We start from the raw sequence: 14,078 nt of genomic DNA on the forward strand, positions 1-14,078 counted from the left end.
TCCTGATTTCAATCCAAATGGACTCAGTGTCTGAGCCCTCTATTATGAGTGCAGCTGCGATAATGCCCCTGAATAGTTGTGCAACTCCTCCCCTCTATCTTTTCTAAAACTAAGAAAACCTGGTACATTAATCACCCATTCCTCACTCTGTATACTCTGTGTAACCTGGGATATCTATCACATGCTTGATATTGTGATCAAGAGGCCAAGATAAGACAATTTCAAATTTCAAATTTAAGACTATTACTTGTAAACATGTAACGTGCTCATAAATCTATCAGATGTTCATAAAATATTAATGCATAAGGAGAATGAGGCTGTATTCACCAGCATTTTTTTATGTGCGTTGCTTAAATTTCCAACATCTGCAGATTTCCTCGTGAATGCATAAGCTTGCTGGCTTGCAACTGTATGGCTTATAAATGATGCTAGTCCTTTCCATATTGTTGTATCAAATCAAAACAATCTTAAGCTTTTGTCATAGCACATAGAATTACAGTACAATAATTCAAATGTGGGGTTCCACGTGGCCATAACCTAGGCCCCATTTGGTTGTAAAATGAATATATTTAATCAAAGACTGCTTTCCATACTTTGTTTTCCATACTTTCATAACTTATTAATAATCATAATAATTTTCCAAGTCTTCCACGTCTTCCACATCTTCATCTGAACTTTCCACATTCTCTGAGGTGGATGCCTGGTTCTCACAGTCTGCCAGTCTACACATGTCAGTACACCTGAGGCCATTTGCAACACACATACATCTTGGGAGTGAACATTTTTTTGGACAGTTACAGGCCAGTAGATCCAGGACGGCATCGGGTGCTGGCTGGCCTTCCATCCAATGCACCACCAACTGTTCAGCTTCCTCTTCTCTCTCTATTTTCCATCCTCTGCCAACAGGGCTTGGCACTTGTGGGTCCTTCTCCAAACATCTTCTTCATATACCACCCTGGTAGTTGGCTCGCTGTGCATGTTTTGTTAAGCAGTCCTTGCATGGTGGGAGTTGATGACTTTCGATTTCACCTTTTTTGGCACAGAAAAGGTGATACCTGAGCTCATTGACCTTGGTAGTCGATGCTTTTGGGGCATACAGGAGACATGTAAATGCCTCCAGTTTGTCCATCAGTTCTGGGGAGAGGTCCCATTCCTGATCCAACTCTAAGAATGTGTCCTGAGTTTCCCTGTTGCTGGTCAGAAGTTTTACGGCACTTGTCTTCCCTTTGCCTGCAAAAGCGCTTACAGCGTCACATCCTGTATATGCGTGCAACCTGATGAGAGCCCTACAAACCTCTATGCCAACAGTGGCAACAATCTTCCTGATGTCTACAATCCTTGTACGGGTTCTAGTGCCACACTTCTGGAACAATGGGGCCTCAATCATGTCACAAAATGCTAAAGACATGATAAAGACATCTGTGTCTTCTGAGCAGATCACTACAGATTGGTATCCCTCTCTTGTGGCATGGCAGCATGTAGAAGTAGGTGGCCATCTGCTTCTTCTTGTTGACACTGAAGAGCTGTCTTGAGGTGTGATTCTGTAACATTTGTCATTCACAGTTGCATACAGAATCGTCTCCTGTAGCTTTACTCTGTACTCTGCCTTCCTCTATTCATGGACTATGAAGCTAATGAGACTATTTTTGTTACTGACTTTGGTCAGGAAGCTCCTCCATTGCCTCACCATCTGTGTGCCTGTGATACCTTGCAATTCATGACCAGTCTCTTCACCCCATAGAGATCTTTCACTATTCTTAATAGAGTTCTCCTTGTATGTGTCGAACACAACATCTATTCTGCTACTCTGACTGCCTTCCCTCAGAGCCATACCCAGAATTGTTGTGGCAACATCTCTGAAAGTAACTTGATCACCTTTCACTCTTTGGACCAAGTTCATTCCATCAACCACTGTAGCAGAGTTTCCTGGGAGTGGCTCTTCTACTGCTACATTTTTCTGCAAGGTTGTGGCTAAAGTAGCTTTATTTGTCTTTCTCAGCAATCCTTCTGGTGTGGACAGGGCCCAGGGCAATGGACCAAGGGGATGAGAAAGGATATCCTCCATACGTAGACTGCACCCTTGTGCCATCATTATAATGCATCCAAACAAAGACATATCTGCTTTCAAGATGATTGCCCTCCCGTTTGATTTCACTTCTCCCTTCTTACACATATCACTGAATGTTTTCAGCTTGTTGGTTTTCATTGGGTCATGGAATTTCTTTGCTGGTGGGTCTTCCTCTAGTCTCTCATCCTTGAAGGTTGCTCACCAATCTCATATGCCTTCATCAGGTCGGAGGCAATGTCCTTGGGGGCTGCCTTTGCCGTAGAGATGCTAATGAGGTCCTGCTTCTCTGCAAATGGCTTGACCCATTCATGTATGAGGCTACCCACTGCTGAAACTGCTTCCTCATCTTTCTGGATTCTTGGCCGCTGTAGCTCCGCATGGCAAAGCTCTGATTTGTTGCCTTGCATCATCTCCCTTAACTGTCCCAGGAATGCATTGCGGTGCTCAGCTGTTATGTAGTAACGCTTGATAGCTCCAGCATTCAGGCTGAACCATGATGTGCCTCCAGGAGTCTGTGTGCCTTTGTTCACTGTGGCTTCAATAGCCTGGTCCACAGGGATCTGCCCAAAGGTGTTGTTACTTGACAGCTGCACTGAGAATTGGCCTGTCTTGAAGGCCTCATACACAGAAGGATTCTTCTCTGGGAGGTTCATCATCTGAGCAAAGTAAGAGGACAGGTACCTGACATAATGCATCTTATCATAGGCAAAGCACCATGGGATCATGGTTCTTATAGCATGGAGGCACAACATCCAGTCTCCCTCACAGAAAGCTACAACTGCTACAATGCTATCACATATTTTCTAGCACTAGGGGTGTATACCTTGCCAAAAATCACTATAAGAATTATTCCCCCAGATGGTACCGGTGGCCCAAATTTGGGGTCCTGACTCATGGACTATATCTGCTCAGCCTCCATACCTATGGAAAAGCTATAGTGTAGATGGGGATCTGTTTTAACCACTGACACTAACTCCAACAACCCCTCCCCCTCTACCAGTTAACTTTTCCCCACCAAAGTGCATTAACCAATTTGGATTCAGCACCAGGAAGCAAGAGTTTGTGTCTTCAAATCAACTGGCGTTAACCCCCCCTCCTGGAGTTGAGCCTCAATCACCTCTACGGTAAGGAAGCTGGCCATGCAAATCCAGACTATCCCTTTCTGCAAGGGCTGCATATTCTTTCTGTGATGCCAGTCAAAAATAACCTCCCGTTATCTGACAAAATATCCATGAATGTTTAACGGTAAGGTAGTACCTTACTTTGACAGATTAGGTTAATGGTCTCAGCAATTTTCCTATACATCTTCTTTAACAATAAACCTTCTTCTGAAGAAGGAAAGCTTAATTTCCTTGCTTACAATGTGAATAGGTAGTTTTGTTGAGAGATCAGTGTAATGCTATCAAAATGCCCCGTCACTTGGACATTTAAGGTTGCAATGTTGGTCACTTTAGCTGCAATGCCTCTGCAGCAGGTACCTTTCCTGTTGTTTTAGTGGAATGTTGGGATTATGAGTAGTTCGTACCCACTTCACTCTTGGTGTAGCTACTTGATCAATGCAAAATCAAACTTGTTCTGACTCATCGGATTGTTCATGATTGTATTAATTTATCCTTAAGACTGGTCACTCTTGCTAGTTTTCTGGTTCATCAGACTCGAAACTCCCAAACTAGGAACAGGCATGCAGGGATTATTTTCAGACAAATCAACATACCAATGTCACATCCAATGACACTAAGTCCACGTGATGCTGCCATACTGGTATACATAATTTAGTGTTTCAACTATCTCCTCTCATGCAATGAAAGTACTTAGAGTGATCCCACTTCTTGTGTTCAGTGCACCAATAGGTAACAAAAAGGTTTACATGCTTTTTTCTGAAATATGTTTCAAAAGTTGAACTTACATCCATTTTGAACTGTAAAAGGAAATTTTCATCCAGTGATAGGATCCTTCAAAAGAAAAGAACTTCACAGTCAATCCAAATTCTAAAATAATCTGAAAAGAATATTTAGCAATAATTGTCCAGCCTATAGACTTGAGGTTTACTGGGGGACATGGGAAGAGTCCTGAGTAGCTTTACAACAAACCCTGATCATCTGCTGTTACTACACAACATGGTGACTACCATTTAGCAAGAGCTTTTGCTCGAATGTTCTCTGATTCATTGCCTTGAAGAAAACAATGCAATGACAAATGACTCAGTGGGAAATGACCCATCAGTGATCCTCTTCCTCTATCACACCTGAGTCACTAGAAACAACCACTTGTTGGGTTTCTTTGCATGGAGCAACTTTCTGCAGTTGATGGGGATGCAGGGGAGCTGGAGAAAAAGCTCCCTATTGCTCTGTACATTCCACCAAGAAGTGAAAACCCAAAGAGAAAAATGGTCGATGCGAATGAGGAAGCCTGAGGAGAGGTTTTAACTAACCAGTAAAGGTTTGATAGAGAGAGAGAGAGAGAAAACTGTACAAGAACTAGAGTGAAATATAAAACCAACTTTGTATCTGTTTCCAGAAACATGTACAACGGAAAAGAACACTGAAAGCAACTCTGTGAACCTGCTATACTCTCTCTATACCCATGACTGTGTGGCTAAGTATAGCTCAAATGCCATCTATTTGCTGATGATACAACCATTGTTGTCAGAATCTCAGATGGCGACGAGAGGGTGTACAGGAGCGAGATGTACCAGACGAGAGGGTGTACAGGAGCGAGATGTACCAGACGAGAGGGTGTACAGGAGCGAGATGTACCAGACGAGAGGGTGTACAGCAGCGAGATGTACCAGACGAGAGGGTGTACAGGAGTGAGATGTACCAGACGAGAGGGTGTACAGGAGCGAGATGTACCAGACGAGAGGGTGCACAGGAGCAAGATGTACCAGCTAGTTGAGTGGTGTTACAGCAACAACCTTGCACTCATCACCAGTAGGACAAAAAGCTGATTGCGGACTTCATGAAGGGCAAGATGAGGGAGCATGAAACAACCCTTATAGAGGAATCAGAGGTGGAGAGAGTGAGGAATTTCAAGTTCCTGGTTCTTAAAGATCTCTGAGGATCTAACCTGGTCCCAACATATTGATGCAGCTATAAAGAAGGCAAGATAGCGGCTATATTTCATTAGGAGTTTGAGGAGGTTTGGTTTGTCACCTAAGGCACTCAAAAACTTCTGTAGATGTACCATGGAGAGAATTCTGACAGGCTACATCACTGTCTGATACGGGGCAGGGTTGGGGGGTGGGGGGTTACTGCCCAGGACTGAAAAAATCTACACAAAGTTATCATCTAGGATATGTCGATATATCCCCTTTTCATTGTTACCATCTGGAAGGAGGTACGGAAGCCTGAATGAACACAATCAGCAATTCAGGAACAGCTTTTTCCCCTCTGTTGTCTGATTCCTAAATGGACATTGAACCTACGAACGCTACCTCTTTCTTGTTTTTATATTATTTCTGTTTTAATTTAACTATTTAATATACACATATATACCTACTGTAATGATTTACTGATTTACTTATTTTTTATTATCTTTTATTATCTTTTTTCTCTATATTATCATGCATCACTTCGTACTGCTGGCGCTAAAAAAATTTCATGATATACGCCGGTGGTATTAAACCTGATTCTGTTTCCCTTTGATGTTGAGACTGGAGAAATTATACTGGAAATAAGGAAACAGCTGAACTATTGAATAAATATTTTATATTTATCTTCATAGATTTTACAAATATTATAAGAGAAATATTAAGGTCCAATGTAACTAAAGTACTTACTATTAAATGGCTGAAATCTACTGGAGAAACTAGTTAATCTAAAAGGAATAATATTCTCTGTGCTTGAAGGCCTTCATGTTAGATTCTAAAATCTCAATTGAACTTGATGTGTTGACAGTGATCTTACAGAATTTCCTAAATTTTGGACTATTCCCAGTGGGCCAGAAGATGGCAAATGTAACACAGGTGTTCAAGAAAAGGAACAGAAAGATCTTCAGGCTGATTAAACTGACATGATATCACAGAAACGGCAAAGTTTGTCAGTGATGAAATGGTAGCAAAGAACTTTAACAATCATGTTTCAGCCCAGGCAATGTGTTCTTGTGAAAAAAAATGAGACTGAAGAAATCAATTAGAAACTTGTGAAGATTCAAAGCAGGGTATTTAAGGATCCAGATTTTTAAATGGCATTTGATAAGATGCCCCATGAGAGCTGTAACATAGAAAAGGTGTTCATATTAGCATGGATAAATTAAAGGACAGAAATCAGTGAGCTGGAATGAGACGGGCTATCAGCTGGCTGGCAGGCTATTACTAGTAGAGTGAGTTAGGATTTCAGCTGATATCTCAGCACTTACAATCCATAATAATGAAGTAGAAATAGTTTGCTTATATTACAAAGCTAGGCTAGAATGCACGGCACTGTAAGAATGTAAGAAATGTTCAATTCTTTCATTATTGACCAAAAAGCAAACTGGTAGAGGCATTCAGTGGGTTAAACAGCATTTGTAGGGAGGGAGGAATCATTGACATTTCTGGTTGAGACTCTGCATCAGGACAGAGAGCGGGGGGGGGTGGCGGTTATTAATAGGAGGGGAACAGTGATATAGGTAGACAGGAGGGGTAAGAGATGATGGGCAGATGGAGCCAAGTGAGGGACAGTGAAGGTGGAGAAAGCAGCTGGAGGTGATAAACAGGAAAACAAAGGGTTGGGATCAGGCAAGTAACCATTACAGGAGAATTAAGTTCAGATGGAGGGAGGTATCCAGTGGACCGGGAGGGGAGGGTTTGTTTGTTTCCAGCAGCTTGTCTGTTACTCCAGATTCCAGCATCTGCAGGCTCTTGTGTCTCTTTTTCCCCATTTCCTACCTGACCTGCTGGAAGTATCCAGCATTCTCTGTCTTTTTTTAAATCTCTCCCTTGTATGTGAGTGAGAAGCATTCTGTCTGCAGTCAGCCTGGTGGAGATCAGTTGGTTCAGTATTTCCAGCTAGACGCTCCTTTAGGCTTTTTCAGTGATAATTACTCTGGTGGCACTTTCTTTCAAAAGAGAGTCAGCATTGTTTCATGAAGGTTTAGTCATAATGGAATACTGTGAGGAAGTCATTGTCATGGTGGATGGAAGAATATTTTGGCATATTTATTAATATATAGATTAACAATCTGGAATGCATAGCCTGGGATTGGAAGTATAAGACCATAAGATATAGGAGCAGTAGTAGGCCATTCAGCCCATCGAGTCTGCTCTGCCATTCAATCATGCACTGATCCAATTCTTCCAGTCATCCCCACACTTGGAGTACTGTGCTCAGTTCTAGTCACCTCACTACAGGAAGGATGTGGAAGCCATAGAAAAGGTGCACAGGAGATTTACAAGAATGTTGCTTAGATTGGGGAGCATGCCTTATGAGTATAGGTTGAGTGAACTCGGCCTTTTCTCCTTGGAGCGACAGAGGATAAGAGGTGACCTGATACAGGTGTATAAGATGATGAGAGTCATTGATCATGTGGATAGTCAGAGGCTTTTTCCCAGGGCTGAAATGGTTGCCACAAAAGGACACAGGTTTAAGGAGCTGGGGAGTAGGTACAGAGGAGATGTCAGGGGTAAGTTTTTTTACTCAGAGACTGGTGAGTGCGTGGAATGGGCTGCCGGCAACAGTGGTGGAGGTGGATACGATGGGGTCTTTTAAGAGACTTTTGGATAGGTACATGGAGCTTAGAAAAATAGAGGGCTATGGGTAAGCCTAGTAATTTCTAAGGTAGGGACATGTTCAGCACAACTCTGTGGGCTGAAGGGCCTGTATTGTGCTGTAGGTTTTCTGTGTTTCTGTGTTTCCCCTGCTTTCACCCCATACCCTTTGATGCTGTGGAAGGTAATAACAGTAACAATTCGGGTAAAGATGAATTACTTATATTTGCATAAATGATACTTACAGGAACATGTAGTGAACATAAACATTTCATGTGTTGCAAATCAGAATGCATAGTGTACATAGGGATAAAGGAATATAAATACAGTATATCAAAAATGTAGGTAAATCTCTGGCAGAAAGGGATCAATAAAAGGTTACCTGCTTTGAATTCAAGAATAATACAATTGCTGAACAGATTGGTGATGTCTATTCCTTATGGACATACATGGAAACATCAGCCAAATGAATTCACACCATCAATACCTCCCACCCCCACATTTACACTAATTCTTCACTATTTTACTCTCCCGCATTCCCAGATTTCGCCTGGATTCTACTACCTATCAACACACAAGCGATTCTGCAGTTGCTTGAAATCCTAAGCAATACAAACAAAATGCCGGAGGAACTTAGCAAGTCAGGCAGTGTCTGTGGAGGTGAACAAACAACTGACATCTAAGGTTGAGAACTTTCAACAGGATTCATCTGGGCAATTTACATAGACAGTTAAATTACCAGTCTTGGGATGTGGGATAAAACGATAACTTCAAGAGGTTGCTTATGCAGTCACAGGGAGAACATACAAACTCCACATAGAGAGCACAGTGGAATGGGATTCAATTCAGGTCACTGAATCTGTGAGGCAGCGCCTCTATAAGCTGTTCTACTCTGTTGTCCGTAGGTTCGTGGGTGATTTAAATTGAGGTGTTTGAACTTGTCAAGAAATTTGACAGGGGTAATATAATAATGCGCACACTTAGAACACAGTTTAACAACAGATCCAATGAAAAAGCCACCTTTCAGTGGGTTACAGACTGAGATTTCTTATTGACTTCTCTCTTGATATCAAATTGAGAAGTCCATTCATTTTCCACTGGAATTTAGAACCAGCAAGTATTTTTTAAAATGTTTCCTTAACTATTTAAAGTTGCGAGGCATGTATTCAAGGAAACATGACTATTTCAAACAGTTTGTGATTCAGAGAATAGACTCAACTAACCTTGCCAAGTCATTCAGGTCCAATCGGCCATCTTTGTTTTTATCAAAAATTTTCATCTGAAATTAATTATGAACAGTGAGTGGCCAACATGCAAGGTATATTTCCATATGCAAACAATGAATATTTTCCCATTGATATCATTTGACTACCTGATAAAAAGGACAAAAAGGAGCATCAATTTCATTGCATAAACATAGTTATCTGCAGATTCATAAAGTACTAAATAACAAGAAATCTGAGGAGTTAGCAAAGATTACAAGAACATTAACATTTTTTTTTCATTTCACTCAATACTTTAGAGGCTACATGGCTAATAGAATCTGTTGAGATAGCGATCTCAAGTGGATTGTTGAGAAAAATTGAATGCTCCTGGGCTTTGCATGGGGAAAGCCATACAAATGGTCATTTCTGCAAGCTTTAGGAGTAAAATTGGAGGGTCAGCAACTCAGAAACTCACACCATTTCTCAATAAAGAAACCTGTAGAGGAAACTCCCTCCTGCAGCCTAGGGTGCAGATTGTTGTCAGATAGACAGCAGTTTGACTGAATTAGGAGCCAGTTTTTAATGCAAACATGTCCAGAACTTAGTGACAGCCAGAGTTTTTACTATACATTTTCCTTTGATGTCAATGAGGGAAAACTGGGGAGGGTTTATAACAAGTAGCTGATCTACTAATTCCAATATCCTCCAGGACAGAGTGAAAATTTGTTATCTGACTTACAAAGCTAATGCAAAAAATCCCTGATTAAAGGGAGCCAATAGATTTAATTCCAGTGAACATCATCCTTCAACTTCCTTTTGTGGGCATACATCTGTAAAGATTCCTGGTCATTTTCCTGGTCAGCTAAAATGTTTATCTCCAGGAGCTGACTTCAAATTCACTCCATTATACCCACCAAATAGAAAGAAAATAAACAACACTGTCAAAACCAGTTATAACTGCATCAGGTAGAACAGATACGACATTCAGGCAATTGCTTGTGGATAAAGTGCTTTGTTTGAGGCACAAGAAAGTGCTCTAGATTAAATGAGCTGTGAAATTTACTACCCCTGTTCAGGCACGGATTTACAAATAAATAGATGATTTTGTGTAGATGAGTGGAGTTTGTAATGGGTTACAGTGGTTCTCACCATTGTGTCAGTGTACTCATCCAGCTTGTCATCTGGAATAATTTTCTTGTGTCGAAGGAACAAATCTTTCAAGAAGTTCTGTTGATTACAATAGAAGCAAAAATAATTGTTATCTAACTTTCAGTTAATTGATTCCTTCTGCAGTTTTAGCTTTCTGCATCCAAACAAACAAAGGAAAGAAATACAAACTTTAGTTTCACTTCTTACTTCCTGCAAAAGGTTCATGTCAAAAGTCACAAAGCTGGTCAATCTTTTATCTCATATTGGGGTTGTCAGCTTGGTGTCAGTGTAGCTTCTGACTGAATTAGCAAATTGTGGTGGATTTAATTAGTTGTGAGGCATCATATCTTCAGCTGGAAGAAATGGGCCTGCTGAGAACTGCAGTTTAAAGAGCTGCTCTCTTGGCAGGGAATTACACTGTTTGCTAAGCACAACCACACCAAAGGCCTGCCTTCAGAACATTAAAGAAAAGCTCTTTCTGCATCAGACATGCAAGAAAATCACTCTAGAGGGCCAGTAGAATGTCACAAGAGACTGCTGCAAAGCATCATATTCTAAAAATTTTCTGAAGTCATTAGTCCTCTAAGCCAAGGTATGCTTGATGAAATGGGACTTGGCTAAGAGGTTTGGAACACAAAAAAAGCATATAAACCTACTGGCAGAAAGTTATTATGACCATGCCTACTTACGCGAAGTTCAGAGGCTGAAATATATCCACTGCTGTCTGCATCATATTTACGCCAAATCTGAAAGGACATGAGGAACAAAGTGTATCAGAAAGTCTAACATTTCTATTACTGCCATGAATGCTGTCCAGGCTGCACTTAATTTTGATAAGCACTGTTTGGAATGCTAACAACTCCTTCCTGCCGTGTTAAATTCTCACTGCTCATGCTACTCAAGAACCAAGGGATTCAAGGACCATTAGAAAGATGAACTGAAATGTTTCTCAATCCAAGTGCATACAGTCTACTCTTCACAAACTCATCTGATGGATTCACAAATAGTAGTTCAACATAAGGAGCAACACTCTGATGCTACTAGTGGTATATTAATTACCATTAATTTAATGGTAATAAACTAAATATCTGGAGGGCTGATTTAAGACTGAATTAGGATTCGATGATGTTGTTGCTGAATTTGAGCTTGTTTTTACTTAGTAATATTATTACTTAGAACTTTAAGATTGTGCTGACACTGGAGAGGATTCAAAGCAGGTTCAGGAAAATGATTCCAGGATTGAATGATGTGTCATATAAAGTGTGTTTGATGGCTCTGGGCCAGTATTCACTGGAATTCAGAAGAATGAGGGGGTGACCTAATTGAAACTTATTGAACATTGGAAGGCCTTGAAAGTGGTGGAGTGGATGTTTCCTATAGTGGGAGAGTCTCAGATCAGAGGGCACAGCCTCAGAATAGAGTGGCATCCTTTTAGAATGGAGATGAGGAGGAATTTCTTCAGCCAGAGAGTGGTGAATCTGTGGAATTCGTTGTCACAGCTGAGGCTGCCAAGTCTTTACATATACTTAAGGCAGAGGTTGATACATTCTTGATTGGTCAGGGCATGAAGGGATACGGGGAGAAGGCAGGAGACTGGGTCTGAGAAATTAAAATGGATTAGCCACGATGAAATGGCGGAACAGACTTGATGAGCCAAATGGCCCACTTCTGCTCTTATATCTTATGGTCTTAATTATGTTACACGCTCATCAGTTCCTGCTCCTTTCCTCTGGAAAGGTAGAATAATAATGGTAAATTAAAGTCTTGAATTGATATAATTGTCATAGAACTCCCCAATTTTTTTTAAAGTACTTTTGAAATTAGATTACTGTTGTAAAGTAGACAACACATCAGTAAATTTACACGTCAAGATCCCAAATTATTAGCAAAATGATGATCAAATAATCAGCATTGATTGCATTGGTCAAGGCTCCAGGGAAAATATCTTGCTCTTAAAAAAATGTTTCCCTCACAGTTTCAAAACTACTTCAAAATAGAATGGAGATAAAAAAAAAAGCAAGACTATTTCTTTTTTTTTGTGTCTGGTAACTTAAATAAAACTATTTTGGATCTTCGTCTATTGTAGGACTTAGAAAATATATTATTTTACTGAAATGTAAATTTTAAGTGAACGTTACTGCCCTAGGGGCAGTGTTTCTTCTGCAGAGGTTTTATATAATAGGATTCTCTCTCAATTCACAACACACTCAATAACAAACCAATAACAGCCACACAGAGATATCTGCTTCAGTACTGAGTCTCTTGTGTCTTACTATTTAGGTTGGAATCTTGGCTTGCATGTGAATTTATGGTCACTTTCTTAAAGGCATCAGATAGTCCCAAAAGATTATTCACTTCATTACTCATGGGTGCACTTTGATAGTAAGTTTCCATCACCTCAAGGGTGGGAACTAACGACCAAGCTTGATTCTTCCCTCTTCTAGTAGACCTGGTCGTTTAGGAGCAGGAGACTGGCCTCTCTGATTGGCAGTGTTCTCCTTGTGGATAAATATTAGTGTGTCTACAGACTGGGAAAAAAGTATTTGGGCCTGAATGTCTCTGTAAGGAGATTGCAACTGGGCATGTACGTAGCTAGTTATAAATTGCGCAAGTACAGTATGTTCAGAATATTGGTTTAAGAAACGGCTCCAATCCATAGACAAAACCTTATAGGTAACAGATGTGGTTGATTGTGAAGACAGGACCTATAGATTGCTTGTATTATTCATGATGTCTGTGAGTTACTTGGACAGCAAGGTTGGGAGTATGTTGTTTCTCAAAATTGTCCTGATCCGCTGTGGTTTAGATATGCTCAGCAAGTGGCTGCGTATTTATAAAGGCACTTCCTGGCCTGTAACTGGTTTGGCCTCCATTGAATACACACGTAGTTTGAACAAAGTCAAGTGAGAAAACCTCTTGATGTTGCAATGTATAAAATGTTAAAGGTTTATATTGAATGTAGAGAATCAATTCTCAGAGCAACCACACCCCAAACCCGCCCATAAATGATGCAATTTGCAGAAGGAAGGGCTTTCTGCCCCATGTATTTTTAATGTCTATATTTGAATGGGTTAATCTCAGTGATGAGTTACCTACCCGCATGAAGTCCACACTATTGTCCAATGGGGTTTCACGTCGGAATAACAGAAGGAAGTTTTCATCTTCTGGTAGGATCATGTTTGCCAGCTGCAGAACAAGATTAAACCTTATCTCACATACAGTGATTCTTTGTGATTCTATTGAACATGAAGTATGATACTTTCGGTGGAGGGGATTAACTTCACATGATTTAGTACCATGGGCCATATTTCCTAACTGACCTCAGGAAAACAAGCAAATCTCTGAATAGGAAATATTTCATGTCAACAGGCATAATTGTCTCCTTTAGCACTGTATGAATCAGATTAGCAACAAACTAGTGATGTTACAGATCTGATTGACTAGAATAATTTCAAATGTTTCAAAGTCATCTTCATCCCATATATCACCACCTAAAACCAATGACCATTTTGAGGTAAAAACCAGAAAATGCAAGAAAAAAACCCTGGCAGGGCAGGTAGATCTGTGGAGAGAGAAACAGAATTAATGTTGCTGTTTTAATTTCAGAATTCCTTCATATAGTTAAAAAATATTACTTACTTTAGTATACAAAATTATGAGGGACACTTTTAGGGTGAATACTGGGAAATTTTCCAGAGTTGTCTAAAATCAGAGGGCATGAGAATAAGGTGAGGAGTATAAAGGTTGGAGGGGACCTGAGGAATTTTTATTTCCATAGTATGTACAGAACCTACAATGTGGTCAATACAGGTACTATCATAACATTTTAAAATTATCTAGACAAGCACTTGAATCAACAAGATGTAGAGGTCCAAGGAGCAAGTTCTGTTCATTGGGACCATTGTAGAAGGGTATTTGGTGATCAGCATGAATATGATAGGCCAAGGTACTTATTATTACTCTGTGACTG

The 14,078-nt window shown here is 40.4% G+C and overlaps 1 protein-coding gene across 1 annotated transcript in view; it reads right to left on the minus strand.

Annotated features, from left to right (window-relative positions):
• Window positions 1-14,078, minus strand: part of scgn (secretagogin, EF-hand calcium binding protein) — a 62,484-nt gene that overhangs the window by 11,888 nt on the left and 36,518 nt on the right. Inside the window, exons 4-8 of the mRNA XM_072283066.1 lie at window positions 13,205-13,294; window positions 10,798-10,854; window positions 10,109-10,186; window positions 8,978-9,033; window positions 3,975-4,020 (exon numbers count right to left, since the gene is read on the minus strand). Coding sequence (XP_072139167.1) covers window positions 3,975-4,020; window positions 8,978-9,033; window positions 10,109-10,186; window positions 10,798-10,854; window positions 13,205-13,294 — 327 coding nt within the window. The remainder of the gene's footprint in view (window positions 1-3,974; window positions 4,021-8,977; window positions 9,034-10,108; window positions 10,187-10,797; window positions 10,855-13,204; window positions 13,295-14,078) is intronic.

This window comes from Mobula birostris, chromosome 19, assembly GCF_030028105.1.
Source record: "Mobula birostris isolate sMobBir1 chromosome 19, sMobBir1.hap1, whole genome shotgun sequence".
Classification (NCBI taxonomy): domain Eukaryota; kingdom Metazoa; phylum Chordata; class Chondrichthyes; order Myliobatiformes; family Myliobatidae; genus Mobula; species Mobula birostris.